The sequence below is a fragment of the Microcaecilia unicolor genome, chromosome 8 (assembly GCF_901765095.1).
Source record: "Microcaecilia unicolor chromosome 8, aMicUni1.1, whole genome shotgun sequence".
Classification (NCBI taxonomy): Eukaryota; Metazoa; Chordata; class Amphibia; order Gymnophiona; family Siphonopidae; genus Microcaecilia; species Microcaecilia unicolor.
The window spans coordinates 171,725,364-171,752,625 of NC_044038.1; the positions used below are offsets into that span (position 1 = coordinate 171,725,364).

The 27,262-nt window shown below is 42.0% G+C and overlaps 1 protein-coding gene across 2 annotated transcripts in view; it reads left to right on the plus strand.

Moving 5' to 3' along the window:
- The window catches only part of FSTL4 (follistatin like 4), a 416,621-nt gene that overhangs the window by 383,090 nt on the left and 6,269 nt on the right, over positions 1-27,262 (plus strand). For both annotated transcript variants that reach the window (XM_030213353.1, XM_030213354.1), the window contains 3 exons: positions 4,575-4,693; positions 8,201-8,350; positions 10,521-10,628. In XM_030213353.1, the coding sequence (XP_030069213.1) occupies positions 4,575-4,693; positions 8,201-8,350; positions 10,521-10,628 (377 nt within the window). The remainder of the gene's footprint in view (positions 1-4,574; positions 4,694-8,200; positions 8,351-10,520; positions 10,629-27,262) is intronic.

The window sequence follows — 27,262 nt, forward strand, 5'->3', positions numbered from 1 at the left end:
TACAACATCCGTAAAATCCGCCCCTTTCTTTCCGAGCACTCTACCAAAACCCTCATCTACACCCTTGTTACCTCTCGTTTAGACTACTGCAATCTGCTTTTTGCTGGCCTCCCACTTAGTCACCTCTCCCCTCTCCAGTTGGTTCAAAACTCTGCTGCCCGTCTCATCTTCCGCCAGGGTCGCTTTATTCATACTACCCCTCTCCTCAAGACCCTTCACTGGCTCCCTATCCGTTTTCGCATCCTGTTCAAACTTCTTCTACTAACCTATAAATGTACTCACTCTGCTGCTCCCCAGTATCTCTCCACACTCGTCCTTCCCTACACCCCTTCCCGTGCACTCCGCTCCATGGATAAATCCTTCTTATCTGTTCCCTTCTCCACTACTGCCAACTCCAGACTTTGCGCCTTCTGTCTCGCTGCACCCTACGCCTGGAATAAACTTCCTGAGCCCCTACGTCTTGCCCCATCCTTGGCCACCTTTAAATCTAGACTGAAAGCCCACCTCTTTAACATTGCTTTTGACTCGTAACCACTTGTAACCACTCGCCTCCACCTACCCTCCTCTCTTCCTTCCCGTCCACATTAATTGATTTGATTTGCTTACTTTATTTATTTTTTGTCTATTAGATTGTAAGCTCTTTGAGCAGGGACTGTCTTTCTTCTATGTTTGTGCAGCGCTGCGTATGCCTTGTAGCGCTATAGAAATGCTAAATAGTAGTAGTAGTAGTAGTAGTTGCAGTGGACTTCAGGCAGGCGGACCCAGGCCCATCCCCCTCCTACCTGTTACACTTGTGGTGGTAAGTGTTGAGGCCTACAAACCCCCCCAAAACCCACTCTACCCACATGTAGGTGCCCCCCTTCACCCATAAGGGCTATGGTAATGGTGTAGAGTTGTGGGGAGTAGGTTTTGGGGTGTAATTGGGGTGCTCAACACCCAAGGTAAGGGAGCTATGCACATGGGAGGTATTTGTATATTTGTTTTAAATTCTTAGAAGTGCCCCCTAGGGTGCCCGGTTGGTGTCCTGGCATGTCAGGGGGACCAGCGCACTACAAATGCTGGCTCCTCCCATGACCAAATGCCTTGGATTTCGCCGGGTTTAAGATGGCCGGCATTTTTTTTCCAATATCGCTGAAAAACAAAGCCGGTGATCTCAAATCCGGCGAACTCTGGCATTTGGCCAGGCCAAACCGCATTATCGAAAGAAAAGATGGCCGGCCATCTTTTTCGATAATACAGTTACGGCCAGCTGTTGCGTCACCGCCAAAATAGATCGCCAGCACCGTTTTAGTATGCCCCTCCACATGCCCCTAATGCAGTGCTTTTTTTGTAGAAAAAAAGGTGCCGGTACTCATTATGGGCGGGGTCACCACACATGGCTCCACCCCTATGATAGCCACACCCACATTAACCACACCCCCTATACCAGCCATGGCGCATATAAACAGACATCATTGAAAATATTATAGTACTATAGGAGAAAAAAATAAAGTGATTTTTTTCATTATAAATAATCTCTGTAAGCTCTTACAGCTCCAGTATACCCAGTGCAAAATAAGACAGCCAATGTAAATTCTCAAATTGGACATAATTACAAACACTAAAATGAAAATAAAATGATTTTTTTCTACCTTTGTTGTCTGGTGACTGTTTTTCTTTCCATATTGGTCCCAGTCTGTGATTCTGCTTTCTTTTCTTTTCGCTTAACTCTTCTGTGCCATGTCATTTTTGTCTCCTTTTTCTTTGCTTTCTTCAATATTTTTCAGGCTCTCTCTCTGTCCAGATTTAATTCATTCTTACTATCCATTCTTTAATTTCCTTCATCTACCTGTGGCTTTTCATCTTTTCCTCACCCTTGTTCTCCCCATGCCCCTTCCTCTTATTCTCCAGTCTTTCTCTATTCCCCTTTTCCATCCAGCAGCTCTGCTTTCTCTCCCCATCCTTCCAGTGTCTCCCCTATTTCTTTCTGCATTCTTCCATCCAGCATCTTCCCTCTCTCTCTCCCCATCCTTCCATCTGTTTTCCCCCTCTCTCTCCCCATCCTTCCATCTGTTTTCCCTCTCTCTTTCCCCAATCCTTCCATCTGTTTTTCCCTCTCTCCCCAATCCTTCCATCTGTTTTTCCCTCTCTCCCCATCCTTCCATCTGTATTTCCCTCTCTCCCCATCCTTCCATCTGTTGTTTTCCCTCTCTCCCCAATCCTTCCCTCTGTTGTTTTCCCTTTCTCTCTCTCCCCAATCCTTCCCTGTTTTCCCTCTCTCTCTATCCCCATCCTTCCATCTGTTTTCCCCTCTCTCCCCAATCCTTCCCTGTTTTCCCTCTCTCTCTATCCCCATCCTTCCATCTGTTTTCCCCTCTCTCCCCAATCCTTCCATCTGTTTTTCCCTCTCTCTCCCCATCCTTCCATCTGTTTTTCCCTCTCTCCCCAATCCTTCCCTCTGTTGGATTCCCTCTCCCTGCCAAGTTTGGCGCGAACGGCGCGAAGACGCAACGCACGCGGCACCAGCCCCTATTTCCGGCCGCTGCTGCTTCTCCTGTTGTTGAGCAGCAGCGGCCGCTACACAAAGAAAAAGAAGATTTAAAAAAAATTGAAACCTGGCTGAAACGCGGCACCCCGGCACTGTAGACAGCCATTAGGCATTGGCTGTTGCCCCGCAACCGCTCCTCCTCTTGCCTTACGTCACTGCCCCTGGAGGAAGACCCCGGAGGAGCGCAGTGACGTAGAGGCAAGAGGAGGAGCGGCTGCGGGGCAACAGCCAATGCCTAATGGCTGTCTACAGTGCCAGGGTGCCGCGTTTCAGCCAGGTTTGAATTTTTTTTAAAATCTTTTTCTTTGTGTAGCGGCCGCTGCTGCTCAACAGGAGAAGCAGCAGCGGCCGGAAATGGGGGCTGGCACTGCGTGCGGGACATGGACTCACGGGGCGGGGGGAGCAAAAAAAAAAGGTGCCGGTACGCCGTACCGTTGCGTACCGGCACAAAAAAAGCACTGCCCTAATGAGAGTCAATTTTGAGTTACCACTCAGCTACCGCTTGGCCCTTGCGGTAATTTCTCTTTTGATGTGCGTCCGATACGTGCGCCGGAAGATATTTTTCTTTTCTGATGCGCAGGCAGTAATCGGGCAGTAATCTGCATTTTACCTGCATAGACGATTACCGCCCGGTTACCGTGTGAGACATTACCACTAGGTCAGTGACTGGCGGTAAAGTCTCAGACCTAAAATGGACGCACGGCAATTTTCATTTTACCGCACATCCATTTTCGGCAAAAATTTGAGAAAGGCATTTTTACAGTTGCGCTTAAAAATGATTCTGCGTGCACCCAAAACACGCATCTATACTACCACAAGTCATTTTTCAGCACACCTTAGCAAAAGGGCCCCACAGTGAAAACATTTCAGGTAGACTGCTAAGAAGTCTGGTGTCAGAGCACTAAAATTAGGGAAACTTGCGCCAAAAGTACAAGGGCAATAAGGGGTTCTTTTACTAAGGTGCATTAACAGGTGGCCTTCGCTACCTTTAACACATGGGTTTCCTATGCGCTGTGGCCACCATTAACACACCAATAAAATGGTTGTGTTTATGAGGGTTTTTTTGTAATGGCCATGCGCTAATTCCCCTATTAGCGCATGGCCATTACTGCGGGAGCACTTACTTCCACCTATTTAGGAGGCAAAAAGGGCTCTCATGCTACTCCCACAATATTCAGGTAGCATGTGGTAATGTGCCCACACTACTCGATTAGCACAGGCACGCCTACTATCTGCCTATGGGCACGCCTCCTGCGCTAAAAAATAAAACATATTTTTCAGTGTGGGATTAGCACACGCTAAGTGGAACACTACCACAGGATGCCTCAGCGCATCCCACAGTACCGATCTTTTAGCATACAATAGACCGACGTTAGGTCTACTGCGCCTTAGTAAAATGGCCCCTAAATATGGTCGGGTGGCTCCGACCATCCATTGCACTTACCAAATTATCTACCAATGCTGTCTGCGCAAAACAACCTTTGCTCCAACACCAGACTCCTTGGCAGTCTCACTGTATTATTGGGTCATTTCACCCGAAATTCCTTGATTGCAACTGATAAATTATCAAACGTAGCCAGAGGAGCATATGTCCCATTTTATAAAACTGCCTATTAATTTAGAATTAAATGGTGTAAACAACCACCCTAAAAATGTTTAAAACACATCGGCCCAGTGAACAGAATTGAAATTTCCTGATTAGATCGACTGAAATAATAGCACCTTAACAAAAACAAGCCTAATATTTCTGGGGGGGGGGGGGGGGGGGAATTGAGCTGGAAATAGCAGCTTCATCAATGATGATTTTTGCCACCCCACATGCCACCAAGTCAATGCATTTTTTGGCATGCCTGTGCCTCCTTCCATCACGTCTTTGAAATATTAATTATGAAATTATATTTTATTAATAAAATTCTAACTGCATCCAAGGCACTTATTTTTTTATTTTATTATTATTATTTATCATGAGTTGTTGTTGGTCCTCAAAAAAAAGTTATTTTTATTTAGTAATGCTGCTTTTTTTGTCCTATCTCTTTGTTTCTTAAAGGTCTTAGCGTAGGAAATATGTTTTATGTTTTTTCTGATGATGGAATCACAATAATTCAACCGACTGACTGTGAGATTCGAAGGCACATTAAGCCCAGTGAGAAGATTTTTACCAGCTATGTAAGTGGGAATTATCTTGTAAACATTCGACACATAACTTGAAATTAAATCTGTTTATTTGCTAAAATGCATTTGTGACCAAAATTGTGCACTTAGGGCCACTTTTACTAAGCTGCGTAAGCGTCTACATGCGCCCAGCATGCACTAAAATGAACATACTGCCCAACTCTTGTGGTAATTTCATTTTTGGCACGCGTCCACTACGCGCAACTGAAAAAAAATTTTCTGGCGCATGTAGCAGACGTGCACCAAGTGGCATCTGACACGCATAGGCCATTATCGCACAAATTCTTTACCGCTAGGTCTATGGCTGGCGGTAAGGTCAGAGAACCAAAATGTACGCATGGCAATTTTGATTTTGCCACACGTCCATTTTTGAGAAAAAAAGAGTGCTTTTTTACAGGCGCACTGAAAAATTATTCTGCATGCACCCAAAACCCGCGCCTACACTACAGCAGGCCACTTTTTACTGCAGCTCAGTAAAGGGACCCCTTAGGGAGGCCTATCCCTATGGAAAAAGAATTGGCAGTGACAAAAATGGCTTTTTGTAATTGTAAGGAAGTGGTGTACTTGAAAACAGATGCCATTTTGTTGGGGGGGGAGGGGTGTTTGTTATTTTGTTGTATTGTGTTGCGTTTCATAATTGGGTTTGCTTTGTTTTTAATTCCTTTTTATTTCAGCGCATGCTATAATGAAAACCATCAACAAAAATACATTTCAGTGGTTGTCATTTCAGATTGGAATTGGGAAAAAGCAAAAGAATAAATTCCATTCAACCCAATATCCAAAAGAACTTATACATTCATTGGTGGCCGATGAACATATGCATAGGGACAGACTGCCCTACCGGGCATTTGGACATTACAAAATGGTATTTTCACTCATCTGACCCTAAAACTAGTTATAATAACATTTAATTTAATTTGGCATTTATAACCCACTTTACCAACAAGTTCTGAGCGGTTTACATTTAACAGTATGTTATCAAAAGACTAGCTAACATTAATTAGTAATAACTTACAATGGAACTGTTCAGTATACAGTTAACAATATTACATTACATCTTACTAACTAACTAGACATGGTTGAGCTTAATTGTTTATGTAAGATCATATTTAATAGGAAACTTGATCGTCTTTGGAACTCATAGTCTATAATGTAGACCCTTCACCATTTTTATCGGGACAGCTTTAGGTTCAATGTGGTTGCTGTGCTAGTAATCACTTAAGCATACATCCAACTTGAAAAATGATAACTTTTCATAACCAAATTTAATAAAATAAATAAACAATCTCTGTTTATGCTGCCTTTTGTAGATTTAAATTATCTCTACAGAATGAGGCTGGGTTGATTCCACAGTCATATGAACTGCCATAACAATTCAAAACACAATTAGTTTTCATGCAAATGACACTTTACCTTCACAGCCAATGAAATTAAATAGGGGGCATAAGAAGGCATGTGTTACATTCAGATAACACATTCCCTCAGGACTCTCTGAGGTGTGAGTTGGCATTGAATATGTTTATTGATCAGATATGTGTGGTTTCACGGTAATACAAAGCTTGGAGTGATCTGGTTCTGAGATAAATTGCCTTTAAACCTAGAGGATTCATCTCATTTTTGCAAAAGTATATATCTTAGAACAATAAAAAGCCTATTTTACATGGAACATGAAATAAAACATGGAAAAGAAAATAAGACAATACCTTTTTTATTGGACATAACTTAATACATTTTTTAATTAGCTTTCGAAGGTAGCCCTTCTTCGTTAGATCGAAAATAAGCAAATGTTGATGGATGACAATATATATAAGTGAAACATCAAAGCATTTCAGTGACAGTCTAACAGGTTGAGGTTGGGTTGGGTTAGGTGAGGGACAGGGAGAACTGGGTGGATAAGGGACAGGGAGATATGCATGGAGATAAGAGGGTGACAAAGCAGTACATAATGGGCTAGAAAACCCAGATCTTAAAGTCCCGTCTTGTGGGTGTGAAAATATTTAATCATTCTGACTTCAAAGGTCTTGCATTCCTATATTGTTTTAAAGTTCCCTTTCAGTATTCTTACCACAAAATCACTGGTACAGTGTTCTGGTTTTGTAACGTGCTGCCCCACAGAGGTGACATCCTGGTTGGTACTGGCATTTTTCATATGATGTCTATGTAAATTAAATTGGCCTGCAAAAATGGTGCAAAAATAGCCTGCGGTAGTGTAGATGCATGTTTTGGGCGCGCTCAGAATCATTTTTCAATGCACCTCTAAAAAAATGCCTTTCTTTAATTTTAAAAGCAACACTGGGCCTTCAGGATGGAGATAAATGTAGTCCTTTTTATTCTGAAAATGACCCGACACTGGCCGCGTTTCGGCATACAAATGCCTACCTCAGGGGTCAAAACGTTCTTATAGGTATAGTCATAGAAAGTTGGAAAGAAGCAAACAATCAGGGTATATTGCGTGAATAAACGCTGTCAGGATAGTTACTATACCTATAAGAATGTTTTGACCCCTGAGGCAGGCGTTTGTACGCCAAAAAAAACGGCCCATGTCGGGTCATTCTCAGAATAAAAAGGACTACATTTATCTCCAACCTGAAGGCCCAGTGTTGCTTTTTTCTGTTTCTGTTTATGCTTGTATGCTGTTTTTCTCTCTCTTTTGTGACTTTTTTTTTATTTTTGCCAAAAATGACAGGCAGCAAAATGAAAATTGCTGCACATCCATTTTGGGTCTGAGACCTTACCACCAGCCATTGACCTAGCGGTAAAGCCTCATGCAGTAACAGGGTGGTAATGACCTACGCACATCAAATGGCACTTGGTGCGTGTCCAATACGCGCGTCTGAAAATAAAAATTATTTTATAGATGTGAATATCGTGCACATGCCAAAAATGAAATTAGCACAAGCGACACGTGGTAGCCAGGCAGTAACTCCATTTTGGCGCACGTTGGGCGTGCGTAGACGCTTACATGGCTTAGTAAAAGGACCCCTTATCACCTTTTGTAAAATACATATAGAAGAGAGGGGAGTTGCTGGGATTTTGCCTTTTTCTCCAGCTATACGGTCACCAGGACAAATACATTATCTTACTGGAGGGACATGAGGGAGAAGAAGGAGGGAGTTACCCTTAACGTCAGGCCTGCTTAAAAGTGCTTCTTTCTCTTTTATGTACATTTCTTTTATAATATTGGTACTACTCTGTCCTTTTTCTGTTACAAGAGTTTTTGTCTTGGGATTAAAATATTATTTTTCTTTAAAAATAAACTTTTTAAAAGTGCTTCTTTGATCCTCGATGGTTTTCTGCGATTGAGAGAGGCATTAGGAATGAGCCATGATTTCTGCTCCCATCCGGGGATTTCAGAGAAAAATTGACATTCAGAAGAATTAGTATGACTGGAAGAATTTTTGCTAAGTATGATAATTTCATTGAGCTGACATGTTCACACTGTGCTTAAGCAGGGCAATGAAGTTAAACTGTGTTTTCTTTCTCTCTCTCTGTCCTTTGAAGGAAGAGATTTGTCTTGGAGCTGGAGGGGAATCATTTCAGTCCTGCCTCTGGGCTTCAGCCGTCAATGTCAGGGACAAGTATATTTATGTGACGCAGCCCAAGCAGAACAGAGTCCTGATTGTTGACATCCAAACTCAAAAAGTCAAGCAGGTACTTTGTCATGCAGGGGAGATTTGATTAATATAAATAGATAGATATCTGTGATGTGCTATGAAAATTTAGGTGCATTACTTTCAAAGATATGTTTCTTTGTAAACAGTGGGAAATTTGGATTGAGATTGGGATTTGAATTCTAGACTTAATTACCCACCTTTTTCAAATTTGAGTATATAACTATGTGCATCAGTAACTTTGTAGGGCAACCCCTATGTATCAAGCCAAAATATTAGAATATCAGATAGTCTACCCTTTGGATGAGAAATGTCCAAAATTGGCACTGGTGAAAATTACTGGGGTTCTTAACATGTATATTTGAGGATGGAGATTTTATTGGCATTTATTTCTAGGGATTCATTCCTGATAACTATCAGCAAAGGTTTCTATATTAAGGTAGACCCATTCTTTGCACCCTTTAAATCCCTTTGTAGATGGGAGCAGTTAGATTTGGGGGCCTGTTTCAAGCCTATTCTTTTAAAAAATAGTAGGTCTCCTTCCTTATCACAAGTCCCTCGATTGGGATCCTCCCGCTTCATCAGACCCCCACCAGCAGACCCCTACTTTTTTTATGGAATACTGAAAATGTGCCTATATTTAAGGCAGGAATAATACTGGCACCTGTATTGTGGGAGAAGGATCAATTTTACAATTACAAATTTGGAAAATATACATGAGGAAAGCACAAGGTCTTACACATGTATGTTTACTGTCACATACTTGTGTAGGTTGCAAAAAACCGCCAAACGTCTGCAAGGCAATACATACACATATAAGAAGCAATCCTGCAAACCTATCCAAATAGCACCCACTGACAGATCTGATGAAATCCCCCTCCCCAGTCCAATTATCCTCTCCCTGGCATCAGCCCCCCAATATGATCTTCCCCCCCCCCCCCGATCTGATCTTCCACTCTACCCCACCCCCCTGGCATCAGCCCACCTGAAGAGGTCTCCATCCCCATTTCAAACCGAAGAGGTGACCAACCTAATAAAGCCCCCCCCCCCCAAGAAGAGGTCTCCTTTCCAATCACATCCCCCAATTGGAATCCTCCCACCTCATCCGACCACTCCAGAACACCCCCTCCCCACAGAACTGTTCCCTCCACTTGAAAAAAAACCCCAAACCATCCCTCCTCTGAGCCTTACTCATAATACAATCCTTCCATCTTGAATTCCACCCTATTGTAAGCCCCTCCTAGCTATCCCAACCCCTCCCCAACATCCTTGCCCCCCATCCACCCCAGGATCCTACCCAGAGAAGATCCTGGTAGTCTAGTGGTGGGAGTCAGGAGCAGTTCCCCTCTTATCCCACTCCATCCAGGCCCATAGCAACCAAAATAGTGCTCATGACACCTAGTGGTAGTCTCGCAGTACTACCATTAGGGGTCAGCCTGAAGTAGGAACTGGCATTGAATATCTGGGTCATGTGTGGCCACCAGCAGTTATATGGGTGCAATGCAATATTCAGCAGGGTGCCTAGAGTGAATAAAATTAGTTCAGCCTAATTTTATCCAGGGACTTACTCAGTTAAAGGTCAGAAAATTGTCACTAGCTGGGTAAGTCCTCCCTCTGCCCTGACTCTGCCTTCAGACCATCCTGGCACCAACCAGATAATGCCGTGATCTTCAGTGGTACTGTTTGGTAAACTGCTGCTGAACATCAGTGTTTAACCTGTCAGAACCCTCTCCCGCCTGCTTAAATCATTTTGAATATCTACACCTTAAATCTTATTCTTCTGAGCACTGGTTTAATAAAAACAAAAAAACTGTACATCAGTGACAATGTTATTGTTTTGTTTTTTTTAAATTTTGCCAGGGCATTTCAAAAAGACCAAAAACCTACATAATTAGGACATTGGTTTCATTGCCTGCTCAAAAGAAAACAGATTCTGGTTGATGTTTTTCTTACTGAGCAAACCAGACAGAAATGTCAGTTGAAAACAAGTGTCTAAAAAGAAAAAGGTAGATGTGAAAGCTGAGAGTCTATCCTGGTTTGTAATGTGCCATTAAATCTGTCATTAGCTATTGAGCAGTCATTTGATTTCAGCTAAACAGCTACACAAAATATTTCCTGAACAGTCTTTCTTTTTGCTTGCTGGAGACCTTGTGGGGGGGGGGGGGGGAGGAGGGTTTTGAATGCTTCTAAATGTTTATATTTCTTTAAAGTCTCTGGATGTCGATTCTCTGCCAGCAAAACTGTTTTATGACAAGTCGCATGACCAAGTCTGGGTTCTGAGCTGGGGGGACATCCAGAAGTCCCATTCAACGTTACAGGTAAGTCTGAATAGCATCATCAAATTTCTAATATTCTTTCTGTGTGTATTCGCCCATTGACTTATTCTTTTCACTTCCTCTAATTTCATTCATTTGCCCAATCCATCCTATCCCTTCTTTCTTCCCACCAGAGGCATAGCCAAGGGTAGGCCTGGGTGGGTGATGGCTCCTCCAATTTGCAGTCTGGCTCAACAAGTCAGTGGCAGTGGTAATGGTCAGTAAGAAGAGAACTGGAAGTGGTGTCAACATCTATATTGCCTTGTTCCCACCTATGTTAACCTCAGACCACACAAAAACTAAGTTAGACTATGCCACTGCTTTCACTTTATACTCTTGAAAAATACCATCCCTTAACTTCTCTTGGGTATTAGCCTATCACCCATACGTCTTCCTCTTTTTAGTTTAATTTGGTCAGTTGCCATTACTGTCATTAGGTCTTCTGGGACATCACAGCAGTTTATAATACACAATATAAAACATTTGTAGAAAAAAGGAAAAGACACAAGAAAACTGCAATTTCTGTTTTGGTTAAGAGTAAGAAGAAAGAGAAAAGTGGTGTTAACTCATCCCCCAATTTCCTCAGCCAGGGAGAACCTCATGGATATCCAAAAATTTGACGAAATAACAAGTTCTACAGTTCCCCCCACCCCTTAAATTTGGGGGCACGGCATTTCAGTAAAGTGAGACAAAATAAGAAAAGGAGTTAGTATCTAGGCAATAATGTGAAGGGAAGAGGAAGAACCAATGTGTTTTATATACTGAGATCGTATTTCATGAGTAGAGTGGGTTATTAGGATGGAGAGATAGATGGGGAGTCCTGAGTGGTCTGTTATGTATTTTCAGTAGGATTTTGATTTGGTAGTCTTGAAATGGCATTAAGGTGGGAGAAATGTGGTCAAATAGGCTGGCTCTGCTGAGAAGTCCTGCAGCAGTGTTTTGGATAATTTGAAATCATTGAAGGATAGTCTGATTTAAACCATTGTGCAATGAGTTACAGTACTCAAAGGCAAATGCAAGAATCTTGAGATCCCAGGCGTTAAATAGATGTTTAATTCAATGCATCTGTCTGATGGTAAAGAATGAACATCTTACAACTGCTGCAATCTGAGGCTCCAAGGTTAAAAGGGGATCCAGTTTGACACTAAGGTTGGTAATACATTCCTGAAAAGGAACTAGTCCTTTCATAATATGATGAGTGCTAAGTCAGGTACTAGGGGATATCAGGTGAGCCACATCACTTTATTTCCAAAATCTTTGAGAAAATACTCCTGAAATAATTCTTCAAGTTTTGCTCCGTTAACTCTGTTCATGATTTTCAACAGTAGGGTCCGAGCCCTGCTTCTTCCACTGAGACCACCATTTTCCTAGATTACAACTTCTTCTCAAACAGTATACTGTTCTCTATAGATTCTCTCCTGATTCCAAGCTCCTTCTCTAATCCTGTTTATAGTCTATGGCTATCATTCCCCTTTCATATTTCCTAATATGAAGAAAATCCTTCATGGCTCTGCGGAATGGAGGAGTAGCCTAGTGGTTAGTGTAGCAGACTTTGATCCTGAGGAACTGGGTTCAATTCCCACTACAGCTCCTTGGGACTCCTTATGTAAACTGCTTTGAATGTAGTTGCAAAAACCAACCCCAGATGTGCAGGTTGGTATAGTGCTGCTGAGTATTTGACAGACTTCTGTGGCACTATTTGGTTAGTGATGGTCCAAGTAAAGGACAGAAAGATTTACATCCTTAAAAAGTTTATTAATACCAACAGTAAATTGCAGTGTACTTGCACTCGACTACGGTCGTAGCACAAAAAAAATGGACTTGCGGCAATGCCTGAGTCAGTCTAAAAAGAAAATTATGCCCAATGAATACATTTGCACAAGTAAATCAATAAATAAATATGACAATGTTCACCCAATGAATATATTTATACAAATAAATAAATTAAGGTAATCTGAAAGCTTAAAAACACAGTAGTAGAATTGATGGCAATATATAAGAGAAAAAAGAAAATAACATCAACATGGAATGCTCAATATTAAAAGCTCAATGATAAAAACTTTAACAAACACATTTGGTCATTAACATTCCAGTCTGGAAAATTGTAAGATATGGACAAATTCACTATTGTTGTTTTAAGCTGTTAGATGTCCTTGATTGATTGATTGATTGATTGATTGATTGATTGATTGATTTTGTGTAAATGTATTCATTGGGTGAACATTGTCTTTTATTTATTGATTGTTGATTTGTGCAGATATATTCATTGACTGTACATTTTCTTTTTAGACTGACTACCTCATGACACAGACATCCCCGCCAAAACACAGCCGTATTGAGTCCATTTTTAAGTCCATTCTTTTGTGTCATGACTATTCGCGGTCAAGTGGAAGTACCTTGTGATTTACTGTTGGTATTAATAAACTTTTTAAGAATGTAAGGCTTTCTGCCTTTTTCTTGGACCATATCTTCTCATTATTCTGCTCTCCAGAAGACAACATGAGGTTTTCTCCTTCTATATTGTTTTCTGTTTCACTCTCTGTTTAGTGCCAGGGCACTCCAGGGGCAGAGCCGGGAGTTACCTGGGTAGCACTGATATCTTTTAGTCACTACCTGAAAAACTATATGGCTAATTGGAGAGCAGAAAAGCACTGAATAGCCGGTTCTATTTCAGCCAGCAGCAGCCAGTGTTTAAAGACATGCCGACCACTGCTGGCCAAATGTTGCCCCCTAAATTTCCATTTACACAAGGCTGGGATACATTCTCAGATCTATGCACACTTCCCTTTCAATAATTAGCAGCCATTTTCTCAAAATTTCTGCCACTCTGTCTGCTTAATCACAGGCGCAATAAAAGTTTTTTTAAAGCATTAAAATGCATTTGATTTGATTCTAATCGTTCAAAGTATTTTGTTTCTCTTTTACTTTTCCCTAAGTGCCCAAATCATCTTCATTTTCCTGCCCTGTTGGTTGTGCATGTATAATCAGATGATCAGTTTTGCTGTTTGGCATTTAAGCTGCTCATTAGTATGCATGTCCAGTGTGCATTAATTTTCTGCCTGCTCACCTAAGTTTCAATCTATTTGCAAGCTGTTTGAAATACAAAGCTGAAAATCTACATATGTTGACAGCGAGTAAACACTTCACTTTTATGGCCTGCTCTCGTATACTGATCAATATGCAAAAAGCAGCAAACCTGCATTACTGACTGAGACTTTAAAAAATACAGAACAGCTCTACCACTGGCTGAGCGTCCAGAAGAGGAAAGGTTAGTCAGCTCTGTCAAGCAGAGACAAGCTGGTAATGCAGAAGAGACCTTTAGTGCTCAGTAAAAGGCCATTTTGCTAAGACACATGAGGGCTATCGTATGGGTAGCGTGTGCCAAATCGGTGCTACCGCTGGGTTAGCGCATGCACCCAGTGGTAATTCTGAGTTTGGCACGCGCCAAATCCCACAGTAGAAAATAATTTTCTATTTTCTATTGCAGGGGCATTCCTGGTGGTAATCAGCAGTTGGTGCATGCTGCATGGTTACCACACAGGTAGCGCGTGAGCCCTTACCACTAAGTCAATAGGTGGTGGTAAGGGCTCAGGCCATTAATAAGCACGCACTAGTTTTAATTTCAGCGCACGCCCATTTCACGGCCCATCAAAAAAAGCCCTTTTCCCAGCTGGGGTAAAAAACGGTCCAGCGTGCCTCCAAAACACACACCCACACACACTACCGCAGCTTAATAAAAGGACCCCATAAAGAGAAATGTGGATTCACTGCAGTTGAGTGTCAAGAAATATTTGCATAAACTATGCAAATCTTCCTTTAATGTGTGCGGTTTGAATCCTGTGAAAAGATCCTGAAGGCCAAAGCTCAAGATTAATATCAGTTTTACTAGGCTAGCCTAGTTGCTCAGCAACAATGCTGTACACTACCCTGCATAAGATGCCCAAGTTCAATTCTCAAGTCAACCCTTTCACTTCCAAGGTCAACTGGGGCTACTGTGGAGGCATATAAGGACATGAAGGAAAAATGATGAATTATGAGCAAAGATGCTTATTATGAAGGAGAAGATTCACACAGTCACATACAGTAATGCTCAACTCAAAAGAGGTTTAGCAATATTAATATTAGAAAAAAATAGAATTGAAAAGAAAAAAAATCCCTCATGTATTCTGAAAAAGGAACTAAGAGAGGAAGTTACCAATGTGGGCTACTATTAAGGTGTGTTATTTAACCATAAGTTTGCTATTTCATGCAATGAGACCCTGTGCTAAAATGGCACAGCTTGTGGTAAAATAACCTGGTTTTAACAGTAGCCTATGTTAGTAATGGTAGTTTAGAGGCAGTTTTCAGACTTTGCTTGTGTGTAAATCTACAAGTACTTTTTAAGCAAAGACCACACCAATTTTCTCAGAAATTGCAAAAACATGTGTATAAGTGGCCAACTCCATCCATAGGAATACCTCCACTATATGCCTATAATTTTATGTGTGCAGAGTGCAGTAGCTATTCCCATGCACAAATCTCTGTATTATTCACATAAATGTCTTTGAAAATTGCCCCCTTTGTGCCCTGGTATGATGTTGCTTGCTGAATAAAATGTTCCTTCAAATTTGATTATCATTCAAATGAAGACATTGATTTTGAGGCACAGGAGACAGGTCTGCACATTCAGCAGATTCATGTCTATCGGAGCTGGGAAGAAGCAATCAACCTACTCTCAGGAGATACCCAGGGCTTCAAAGTTCTTATTTTTCTGAAAAAGAGAGAGCAATTTTCAAAGCTGTTCCCATGGGTAACACAGTGTTTTGTCCATAGAAATGGGATGTTTGTAAACTGGTCATCCTACAGATTAAAGTAAGGATGTTGTTCACAATGCACGTTTTCATTGGGAATATTCCCAAGGGTACGGTTAGGGCAAGGATTTAAACAGTGCATGTGTTTTTTTTTTTTTTTGGGGGGGGGGAGGGTTGGTTTTGCATTTTCTAAAGTGGACATATGCTCAGGAAAAGGGAATTGCAAGCATCATAGGCTAATTTTTTCTTTGCCACCTTTCAAAACCTGAATGTATGAGTACACCTGCTTTCACTTTGAAAATCGGGGCACATTTAGGGCTACATTCTATATATGGCAACTAAAAAATGAGCACCAAAAAAATTTCTGCCTAGGCGAATTCTATAAACCGCACCTAACTTTAGGTGCGGTTTATAGAATATACCTAGAGCCCTTGCGCACGCCTAAACCTAATCATGGTAATAAATACTGGCACCTAAGTTAGACGCGGTACAGGGATATTCTATAACCACACACATAATTGTTTTGTAACTCCCATGATCCACCCATTCCACGCCCATGACCATTCCCCCCTTTTTGGCTGCACGCCTTAGAATTTACGTGCACCACTGTACAGAATACGCCGAGCAAAGGATCAGTGTAAATTCTAATTAAAGCCAATTAGTGTCATTAATTGGCTTTAATTAGAATTTACACACACCACTTGTGCTGTTAAGTGGCAATTATCGGTGCTGATCTATTTATTTATTTTCTGCATTTACAGTGGTGGAAATAAGTATTTGATCCCTTGCTGATTTTGTAAGTTTGCCCACTGACAAAGACATGAGCAGCCCATAATTGAAGGGTAGGTTATTGGTAACAGTGAGAGATAGCACATCACAAATTAAATCCGGAAAATCACATTGTGGAAAGTATATGAATTTATTTGCATTCTGCAGAGGGAAATAAGTATTTAATCCCTCTGGCAAACAAGACCTAATACTTGGTGGCAAAACCCTTGTTGGCAAGCACAGCGGTCAGACGTCTTCTGTAGTTGATGATGAGGTTTGCACACATGTCAGGAGGAATTTTGGTCCACTCCTCTTTGCAGATCATCTCTAAATCATTAAGAGTTCTGGGCTGTCGCTTGGCAACTCGCAGCTTCAGCTCCCTCCATAAGTTTTCAATGGGATTAAGGTCTGGTGACTGGCTAGGCCACTCCATGTGCTTCTTCCTGAGCCACTCCTTTGTTGCCTTGGCTGTATGTTTTGGGTCATTGTCGTGCTGGAAGACCCAGCCACGACCCATTTTTAAGGCCCTGGCGGAGGGAAGGAGGTTGTCACTCAGAATTGTACGGTACATGGCCCCATCCATTCTCCCATTGATGCGGTGAAGTAGTCCTGTGCCCTTAGCAGAGAAACACCCCCAAAACATAACATTTCCACCTCCATGCTTGACAGTGGGGACGGTGTTCTTTGGGTCATAGGCAGCATTTCTCTTCCTCCAAACACGGCGAGTTGAGTTCATGCCAAAGAGCTCAATTTTTGTCTCATCTGACCACAGCACCTTCTCCCAATCACTCTCGGCATCATCCAGGTGTTCACTGGCAAACTTCAGACAGGCCGTCACATGTGCCTTCCGGAGCAGGGGGACCTTGCGGGCACTGCAGGATTGCAATCCGTTATGTCGTAATGTGTTACCAATGGTTTTCGTGGTGACAGTGGTCCCAGCTGCCTTGAGATCATTGACAAGTTCCCCCCTTGTAGTTGTAGGCTGATTTCTAACCTTCCTCATGATCAAGGATACCCCACGAGGTGAGATTTTGCGTGGAGCCCCAGATCTTTGTCGATTGACAGTCATTTTGTACTTCTTCCATTTTCTTACTATGGCACCAACAGTTGTCTCCTTCTCGCCCAGCGTCTTACTGATGGTTTTGTAGCCCATTCCAGCCTTGTGCAGGTGTATGATCTTGTCCCTGACATCCTTAGACAGCTCCTTGCTCTTGGCCATTTTGTAGAGGTTAGAGTCTGACTGATTCACTGAGTCTGTGGACAGGTGTCTTTCATACAGGTGACCATTGCCGACAGCTGTCTGTCATGCAGGTAACGAGTTGATTTGGAGCATCTACCTGGTCTGTAGGGGCCAGATCTCTTACTGGTTGGTGGGGGATCAAATACTTATTTCCCTCTGCAGAATGCAAATAAATTCATATACTTTCCACAATGTGATTTTCCGGATTTAATTTGTGATGTGCTATCTCTCACTGTTACCAATAACCTACCCTTCAATTATGGGCTGCTCATGTCTTTGTCAGTGGGCAAACTTACAAAATCAGCAAGGGATCAAATACTTATTTCCACCACTGTATATCCCACATTTTCCCACCTCTTTGCAGGCTCAATGTGGCTTACAAATACCATAGTGGCGATCGCCATTTCCGGAATAAGAAATACAAGTAACATTCCAGTTAAAGAATAGAGAATACACAATATAAATTGGTAGAAAAATAGATAAACAGTACAATTCAGGTATTTAAGAACAAGGGTAATGAAAAGCATTCAATAATAACAATGTGATAAAGTAACCAAATAAGAATGATTCAGTGTTAGCTAATTGTAGTACAGTTCAATGTCATGTTTTTAAGAAGGATCCCTATGATAAGTCTTTTTGAACAGTTTAGTCTTTAATAATTGCCAGAAGGTTGCCAAATCATGTGTTGTTTTTATGGCATTCAGCAGTGCATTCCAAAGTTGCGTGCAGATGTAAGAGAAGCTGGATGCATATATTGATTTAAACTTAAGTCCTCTACAATTGGGATAATGGAGGTTCAAGAATGTACGTTATGAATGTTTTGTATTCCTTGTTGGTAGAACAATGATGTCTAACATATATATCGGGGCTTTGCCATGAATAACTTTATGAACCAGAGTGCATAATTTGAATATAATTCGCTCTTTTAAAGGGAGCCAGTGTAATTTTTCTCTGAGGGGTTTGGCGCTTTCATATTTTGTTTTTCCAAATATACGTCTAGCTGCAGTATTTTGGGCTGTTTGAAGTTTTATAATAATTTGTGCTTTACATCCGGCAAAAATGGAGTTGCAGTAGTCCAAATGGCTTAACACCATGGATTGCACCAGATTGCGAAATACCTCCCTTGGGAAGAAAGGTTTAACTCTTTTAAGTTTCCACATTGCATGGAACATTTTCTTTGTTACATTTTTTGCATGACTTTCCAGGGTGAGAAAGTGATCAATTGTGACTCCAATTGTGATTGGCTTGTTAACTAATTAAATTGCATGCACAAGTACAGACCATGCCTGGATTTGCATGCACAATTTCAGTTGTGCTATATAGAATCTGGGGGCCAATGAGTGAAAACCATGAAACCTGCATCCTGCCTGGGTACCACAGGAAAATATTCAGTCTAAGCCAAATGTTCTGAGGGGTTAATATGTTTAACAGTATTTCACTCTTACCTATGCCTTTCAACTCCAGTCTTCCTTTCTTCCACGTTCCTGCAGTATATGCCCTGGAATAGGCTTCCTGAGTCAGTCTATCATGCTCCCTCTCTGCTCCTATTCAAATGCAGGCTACAAGACCACTTTTTTGAGGCTGCTTTTATATCTTAACCCTTTATTCCCCTGTTTAATTCCCATGTCATTTTAATTATTTCCCATAATAAATTAAACTTCCTTACCTCCTATTTCTCCAGTTTGCCTTAAGTAGATTGTAAGCTCTGTCGAGCAGGGTTTATCTCTTACATGTTTGTCTACAGTGCTGCTTATGTCTAGTAGAACTGTAGAAATGATTAGTAGTAGTAGTAGCGATGGTAGTGATAGTTAACCCTCCACTTCAATCAGCTCCAAATGAGAAAGAAAGAATTTGCTGGAAGGGATATGAGAGAGAATGTGGTGGAACCTTGGCTTGGGGCAAAGAGTGAGAGAGAACAAGTGATGGGAGGAGTGTGTGTCTTACGAGACCCACAATAAACTTACACCAAAAGATCGATTCTTTGCCTTTAGCAATCTAACATTTATGATAGTATTTCAGCTAGTAACATAGGTAGGCTGCTTAAAATGACTGAACAAAATCAACAGTGAAAAAAAATAAAACATGGTTTTATTGCCAAGATCACTTGCTCACAAATTTTCAGCAGAACATGATTGTCAGATTGGGGAACGTTGGCTGCAGGATGGTGTGAGGTAGTGTATAAGCCAGAAAAAAATAACCCCCACAGCTTTCCCAAGCTGAGTTGACCCAGTGTTAAGGGTTAAGGGCCAGCAGAAAGCCTACCTTGTTTCAACCAGCAAACTAAGCAAACATGACCCAGAAGTCACAGGAGAAGAGCAGAAAGAGAGTCAACAGTTCAAGGGAATGTGCTTGTATGGCAACCCTTCATCAAGGAAGTGATGGTAACGCCTCAGCATTTCTACGGTATATGCCACAGGCGGAGCAGGAAATGTGCTTCGCAAGTAAGGCGGAAGTAGTTGGAGCTGTGAGACTGAAAACGCTAGACACCCTGCCCCAAAATGCTCTAGATAGAAGATCTAGTCATGTACTTAACTGTTTGACATTGTAAACTGCATGCATGAATGTAATTGCATGATACTGTAAATGTCTTTGCATATATAGGTAGTAAAATGCTGGGGTCATAATAAATTACACTCTTCTTCTCGGATAATGTGTCAAGTGTTGACAGATGGAGTGTTTGGGGTGGGCTAAAAAGAGAGTGCCAAGGCGCCGCCTGCCCTGTTTGAGTCAGCCTCTCATTTTGACACAGTGGAGTCACTGCATTTGATCAACCGGAGAAGGCAGGCTTGTGAGGAAAGCAGATTGGGGCAACATGGTCTTAATAGTAACCACAGGAAATATATACCTACTACTACTACTACTACTTAGCATTTCTATAGCGCTGCCAGGGTTACACAGCGCTGTACAAGTTTAAACATGGGGAAGGACAGTCCCTGCTCAAGAGAGCTTACAATCTAAAGGTAAAAACTATGTAGTCAGTGTAGGTATCAGGAATGGGAAGGTGGTTAGGCACCAAAAGCAAGGGAGAAGAGATGGGCCTTGAGTAAGGACTTGAAAATGGGCAGGGAGGGTGCATGGCTTATGGGCTCAGGAAGTCTGTTCCAGGCATAAGGTGATGCGAGGCAGAAGGGGCGGAGTCTGGAGTTAGCGGTGGTGGAGAAGGGTACAGAAAGGAGTGATTTGTCCTGAGAGCGGAGGTTACGGGTGGGAACATATGGGGAGAGGAGGGTAGAAAGGTAATGGGGGGCTGCAGATTGAGTGCACTTGAAGGTCAATAGGAGAAGCTTGAACTGTATACGGTAGCGGATCGGGAGCCAGTGAAGCGACTTGAGGAGAGGGGTGATATGAGAGTATCGGTTCACGCGGTAGATAAGACGTGCGGCGGAATTTTGGACAGATTGAAGGGGGGATAGGTGGCTAAGCGGGAGGCCAGCGAGGAGAAGGTTGCAATAGTCAAGACGAGAGGTAACGAGCGAGTGGACGAGGGTTCGGGTGGTCTGTTCAGAGAGGAATGGGCGACTTTTGCTAATATTATAGAGGAAGAAGCGACAGGTCTTAGCTGTCTGCTGGATATGGGTAGAGAAGGAGAGGGAGGAGTCAAAAATGACTCCGAGATTGCGGGCTGAAGAGACGGGGAGGATGAGGGCGTTGTCAACAGAGACAGAAAGTGGGGGAAGAGGAGAAGAGGGTTTGGGTGGAAAGACAAGGAGCTCAGTCTTTGCCATGTTCAGTTTCAGATGCCGGTTGGACATCCAGGCAGCGATGTCTGAAAGGCAGGCCGAAACTTTGACCTGGGTTATACCATTCATTATATTATACCATAATGAATACCCTCACCAGACCCACCCAAAGAACATAAGCAACTCACGCATCCAGCCATCAGAACACGGTCTTCCTAGAAGCCCACAGTAAATAATAACCTAAATGAACACCTTTAAATTACTGCTAATAACCTACTCCTTAACATTGCTCCACCTTACATCAACCACACCTCTCACAGAACATAATACTGTACGCATACTGTACAACCACCAAAGACTGATCAGACACATCACACCTCATCAAACGGACAATAACTTAAACAGAGGAAGAACACCAACATGCAGACAATTACTATAGAATGCAAAGAAGGGTCCAAACAAGCATACCACAACAAACAAACGACAACTAATAAAGGTCCACACAACACCTTACGCAGAAGACCCATACCAAAGAATCCAAGTGGGTTACATCAATGCCAGATCCACAGTAAACAAAACAGAAATACTAACAGACTGGATCATGACAGAAAACCTTGACCTACTCTTCATCAATGAAACCTGGATCCATGTCCAAAAGGACCCCATAATCCTAGACTTGTGCCCTCCAGGATACAAAATCATACACTGGACCAGAAAGGGAAAGAGAGACGGAGGCATAGCACTAATTTATAGATCCCACTTCACCACCGAAATCAATGCCGAGTCCTTGACACCCCAGCTTGAAATAGCATCAATTAGAATCCATAGCAAAACATTACATGACCATTTGAGTTGTGTCCTGTTCTACAGACCCCCAGGCAACTGGAACAAAGTCCAAACTAACTTCATGGACTTCATCTCAAACACATGTGTGTAGCCGACTCCAATGTACTAGCACTAGGAGACATCAACCTTCACCTAGAAGACCCAAACTCAATTAACACACGAGATTGTAAGGAATTCCTCCATTTATGGGATCTCAAATGACCGCAAATGCAAACAGCCCACATCAAAGGGCACACACTGGACCTCATCTCACACAAACTCTCAACAGACCAGAACTTCATAATGACAGATATTAAATGGTCAGAAACGCCCTGGTCTGATCATTACAAACTAAATCTATCCCTACACTGGCAGAAGAAGGGATCACACCAAACCCAAGAACACACATCCTACAAAACAAGAGGTCATGTAGACACAAAAACATTCTGACAACTGCTTTACAACAATGAATGGACAACACAAACAGATTCCATACATTATCTCTTGGAATGGGACAAAAGATGCAAACACATACTAGACGAAATAGCACCTCTACGAACAAAAACATCACAAAAGAATAACTCGATACCATGGTTCAACGACGAACTGAAAAAACAAAAAACACAAGCCAGGAAACTTGAAGGAGCATGGAAAAAAACAAAAGATGAGCACACACTCAATACATGGAAACAATCACAAAGAAAATACAAATACGCAATAAGACAGACCATAAGATCATACTACAAAATTAAAATAGGGACAGATTACAAAGACACAAAGAAATTATACCAACTTATGAACAAACTCCTAGACACCAACTTGGTCACAACTTCAAAAACCGCCATTCCATCCGCAGACAAACTTGCCAAGTACTTCTATGAAAAAATTATAAACCTACGCAACACACTACCTCATGACAACACTGACATCGAATACTTCTTTAATGAACTGGACCCAACTAATGGAGGATACCTGGCTGACCGAATTTGGTTAACCTTTGACCTTCTCACCATCGATAGAGTTGCACAGGTGATCAGCAGGTTCTCCAACACTCACTGCAAACTAGACACTTGTCCCAACTACCTACTGAAATCTGCCCCTGACTGCTTCATAACAGACCTCACATACCACCTAAATTGCATGCTTCAGTAAGGTCTCTTCCCTAAGGAAAATGACAATATTCTACTCACCCCGATACCAAAGGACTCCACGAAAAAACAAATGAAATCAATAACTACCATCCTGTAGCATCCATCCTGATGTCAGTCAAACTGATGGAAAGCATGGTAGCCAAACAACTCACAGAATATATAAATAAATTCTTAATTCTACACGAATCTCAGTCAGGTTTCCATCCCCTACACAGCACAGAAACAGTATTGCTCACTCTCCTTTCCAAATTCAAACAGGAAATAGCAATAGGCAAAAACATCCTCCTCCTCCAATTCGACATGTCTAGTGCGTTCAACATGGTAACCACAACATACTACTAAGACTACTAGATAAGTTCGGGATTGGTGGTAATATACTAAGATGGATCAAAGGTTTCCTAACCACAAGAACATACCAAGTAATATCAAACACAAACATATCACAGCCTTGGAAAGCAGACTGCGGAGTACCACAAGGATCACCACTATCCCCAATGCTCTTCAACCTAATGATGACCCCGCTAGCCAAGACCCTATCCAACCAAGGCCTTAACCCTTTCATCTATGCTGACGATGTTATAATATACATTCCTTACAAAGCAAATCTATCTGAAATCACCAACAAAATCAAGATCAGCTTCAACATCATGGACACTTGGGCAAATACATTTCAACTGCAACTCAACAAAGAAAAAACACTGTCTCATTGACTCATCTAAACACAGCATGGACAACCCCACAATTATCAACACTCCAGACCACACCCTCCCTATCTCAGTCAGCCTGAAAATCCTCGGCGTCACAATAGACCGCTACCTAACATTAGAAAACCAAGTGGCATCCACAACGAAGAAAATGTTTCACGCAATGTGGAAACTCAAACGCATGAAACAATACCTCCCGAGGGAACATTTTGCAATCTGATACAATCAATGGTACTAAGCCATTTAGACTACTGCAATGGAATCTATGCGGGATGTAAGGAACAAACCTTAAAGAGACTCCAGACCGCTCAGAATACAGCAGCCAGACTCATCTTCAGAAAAACCCAATACAATAGCGCAAAAACCCTCCACGAAAAACTACATTGGCTCCCAATTAAAGAATGCATTGCTTTCAAGATCTGCACAATGGTTCACAAGATTATCTACAGTGAAGCCCTGGGATACATGACAGACTTGATCGACCTACCTACGAGAAACACATCCGAATTATCATGAACATACCTAAACCTGCACTACCCAAGCTGCAAAGGACTCGAATACAAATCAACCTATGCATCCAACTTTTCCTACATAAGCACCCAATTATGGAATGCATTACCAAAAGCCATGAAAACCTCATATGACCACCTACACTTCCGGAGAACTACTACTACTACTACTTATCATTTCTATAGCGCTACCGGACGTACGCAGAGCTTCACACTTGAACATGGAGAGACAGTCCCTGCTCAATAGAGCTTGCAATCTAATTATGACAGAGAGACAGGACAAGTAAACACTAAAAACTTTTTTAAAAGGCATACCCTACCAACCCAACAAATGCCTGATCTCTGCAACACAATAACACTAGAATTCAAAATGCACAAAACACAACTCTCCCACTGTTCAACGACCTTATGTGGCTGTCCCACATGAACTTTATCTCATCTCAACATCACTCTGTATTTGTAAACACCGGAGACTGCAAACACACTTCCGGTACGATGTAAGCCACATTGAGCCTACAAATAGGTGGGAAAATGTGGGATACAAATGCAACAAATAAATAAATATTCAGCCAACGAGTCTGCCTCCAGAACACCTCCAAAATGTCTGGTTCTTTTCTAACCGATTAAGTGCTGCTGAAAATGATGTGTTAACCCTGAACAGGCGATTTAACCAGCCAAGAGCCATTTCTAGCTGGTTAAATCGCTTTGCATATTGGCCCAAGTGATTATATTCAAGCAAGCTCCATCTCTTTTGGAGAATCAAATAGTCGGCGTACAGAAAACAGCACCTCTTTGATATATGCTTGCCTGCCATTCTTTAAAAGTCTATCGTTGTTCTAATGAACCAAAGAACACCACATCTGTAAGGAATGGAGAATCACTGACAGGAGTTAACAGAAAACTATTGAAAAGTACAATAGTTAAATTTATAAGGATTTGGTTTTTGCATCATTGATGATCAAGCTATGTGCATCCCATTAAAGTATATTATAGAAGCCAATTACATATTGCAAGCTGTAGCAGATGGAGGGAATTCAGCATAATGCAATGGCCTGAGGTTCAAAGAAACAATTGTGTCTGCAGAGTTCTTCATTAATATTTTACATAAATGATGCAGAAATAATAGAATCTGTGTGAGGAACCTCCAGCAGGATCAACCATCTTACAATGTTTGGGGGAGTAAGAAAACAGGATTGCGTTCTTTGCTGTCTTCCCTGCTGTGAGAGGTTCTTATAATTAAAGGGAAGACGGTACAGGCAAGTGATTATTAGCAGGAACACACTGTCAGCACAGCTGGAAACTGACTGAAAGTCTTCAGCTCTCAGATGTGTTATCTGTAATATTGGAAGGTAGAAAACACATGCATGTGCGCACACACACATGCTTGTGATAATTATCAGCAACCACTACAGCTTTTAGCTTTAATGTCTGATCTTTTCAAACGATTTTTTCTCCAATTCTGAAACCAATGAATTCAGCCATGTGACACAGCCTTTTATAGATCCTTAAGCAGATCCCAAGAGATGCTTTGTGATTAGCAAATTGCACCTAAAAGACGTGACTTAGCATTAGCTAAATGTGTATTCGTATTTTCTTAAATATGAAAGGAATCTACCTCTCTGCTCTCTAAGTACCAGTGGCTTTAGAGCAAGGGTTCTTAGCCCAGTCCTCGGGACACACTAAGCCAGTCTGGTTTTCAAGATATGCACAATGAATATGCATGAGATAAATTTACATGCACTGCCTCCACTGTATGCAAATCTATCTCATGTATATTAATTGTGGATATCTTGAAAGCTCGGCTGGGTAGGGGTGTCCCAAGGACTGGGCTGAGAACCCCTACTTTTGAGTAAGCTTTTATAATTGCTGTAAGTTCCATAATTACACAGTAATGTCTATTGCAGTGGGTTAGCAGCCATATTGGTTCTGGAGAGAACTGGAATCATTTATTAACAATTATACCTTTTAATGGTCTCGCAGAAAAGATGACATCATGAAAAATCTTATGAAACCACATAGGTCCCTTCTTTAGACAAAGAACAAATTATGAAGCCCTTTACTAAAGAGTGCTAAGCAGGTCATATGTGAATTAGCACATAGCTGCTTCCACACAGGTTACCGCAGTCCGCAGTGACAAGACAGCATGTGCTAATCCGCATGCTTAACTGCATGTTGTGTTAGAGGATGAGAACTAGGAGGATCATGGGTGAAGAATGGGTATAAACTGCATGCTAAAATTAGCACGTACTTACCATGGGCAGGGCTGTGCCAACATGGTAAGCGCGGTAAGCCTGCCTTCAAGGGTGCCGCGCTGTCGCATTGTATTTTTTTTTTAAAAACCCTTACTCCTCTGGCACCCCCCTGCAGACTATCAGTTGGCGCACACACGCCCCCCCAGACTTTTAAATTTACCTCCCTCCAACATCTGCGCAGTGTCAGTGAAAGCGCTGCCTGTCTGACGTCTCTCCACCAGCCCAGCCTTCCCTTCGCTCGTTCGTTCCCTCTGTGTCCCGCCCTCAAGGAAATGATGTCAGAAGAAGGCGGGACACAGAGGGAACGAACGAGCGAAGGGAAGGCTGGGCTGGTGGAGAGACGTCAGACAAGCATCGCTTTCACTGACGCTGCGCAGACGTCGGAGGGAGGTAAATTTAAAAGTCCGGGGGGGGCGCACATGCGCCAACTGATAGTCTGCAGGGGGGCGCCAGAGACCCTAGGCACGGCCCTGACCATGGGTTTGAAGTTAGCATGGGTTTACTTAGCGCCTCTTCAATAGGAGACACTAATTGCAACCAGGTTTACATGTGATAGTACAGTAGACCTGCTGGACATACCACCAACAATTAGCACACAGCCTTTACACTTACAGCGTATTAATTATTGCCTTGTCATGTTTATGGTAAATGCAGAGAAATGACACTCACAAGAGCACGAGGGCGCCAAAAATGTCATACACAGAATTTATTCAACCTG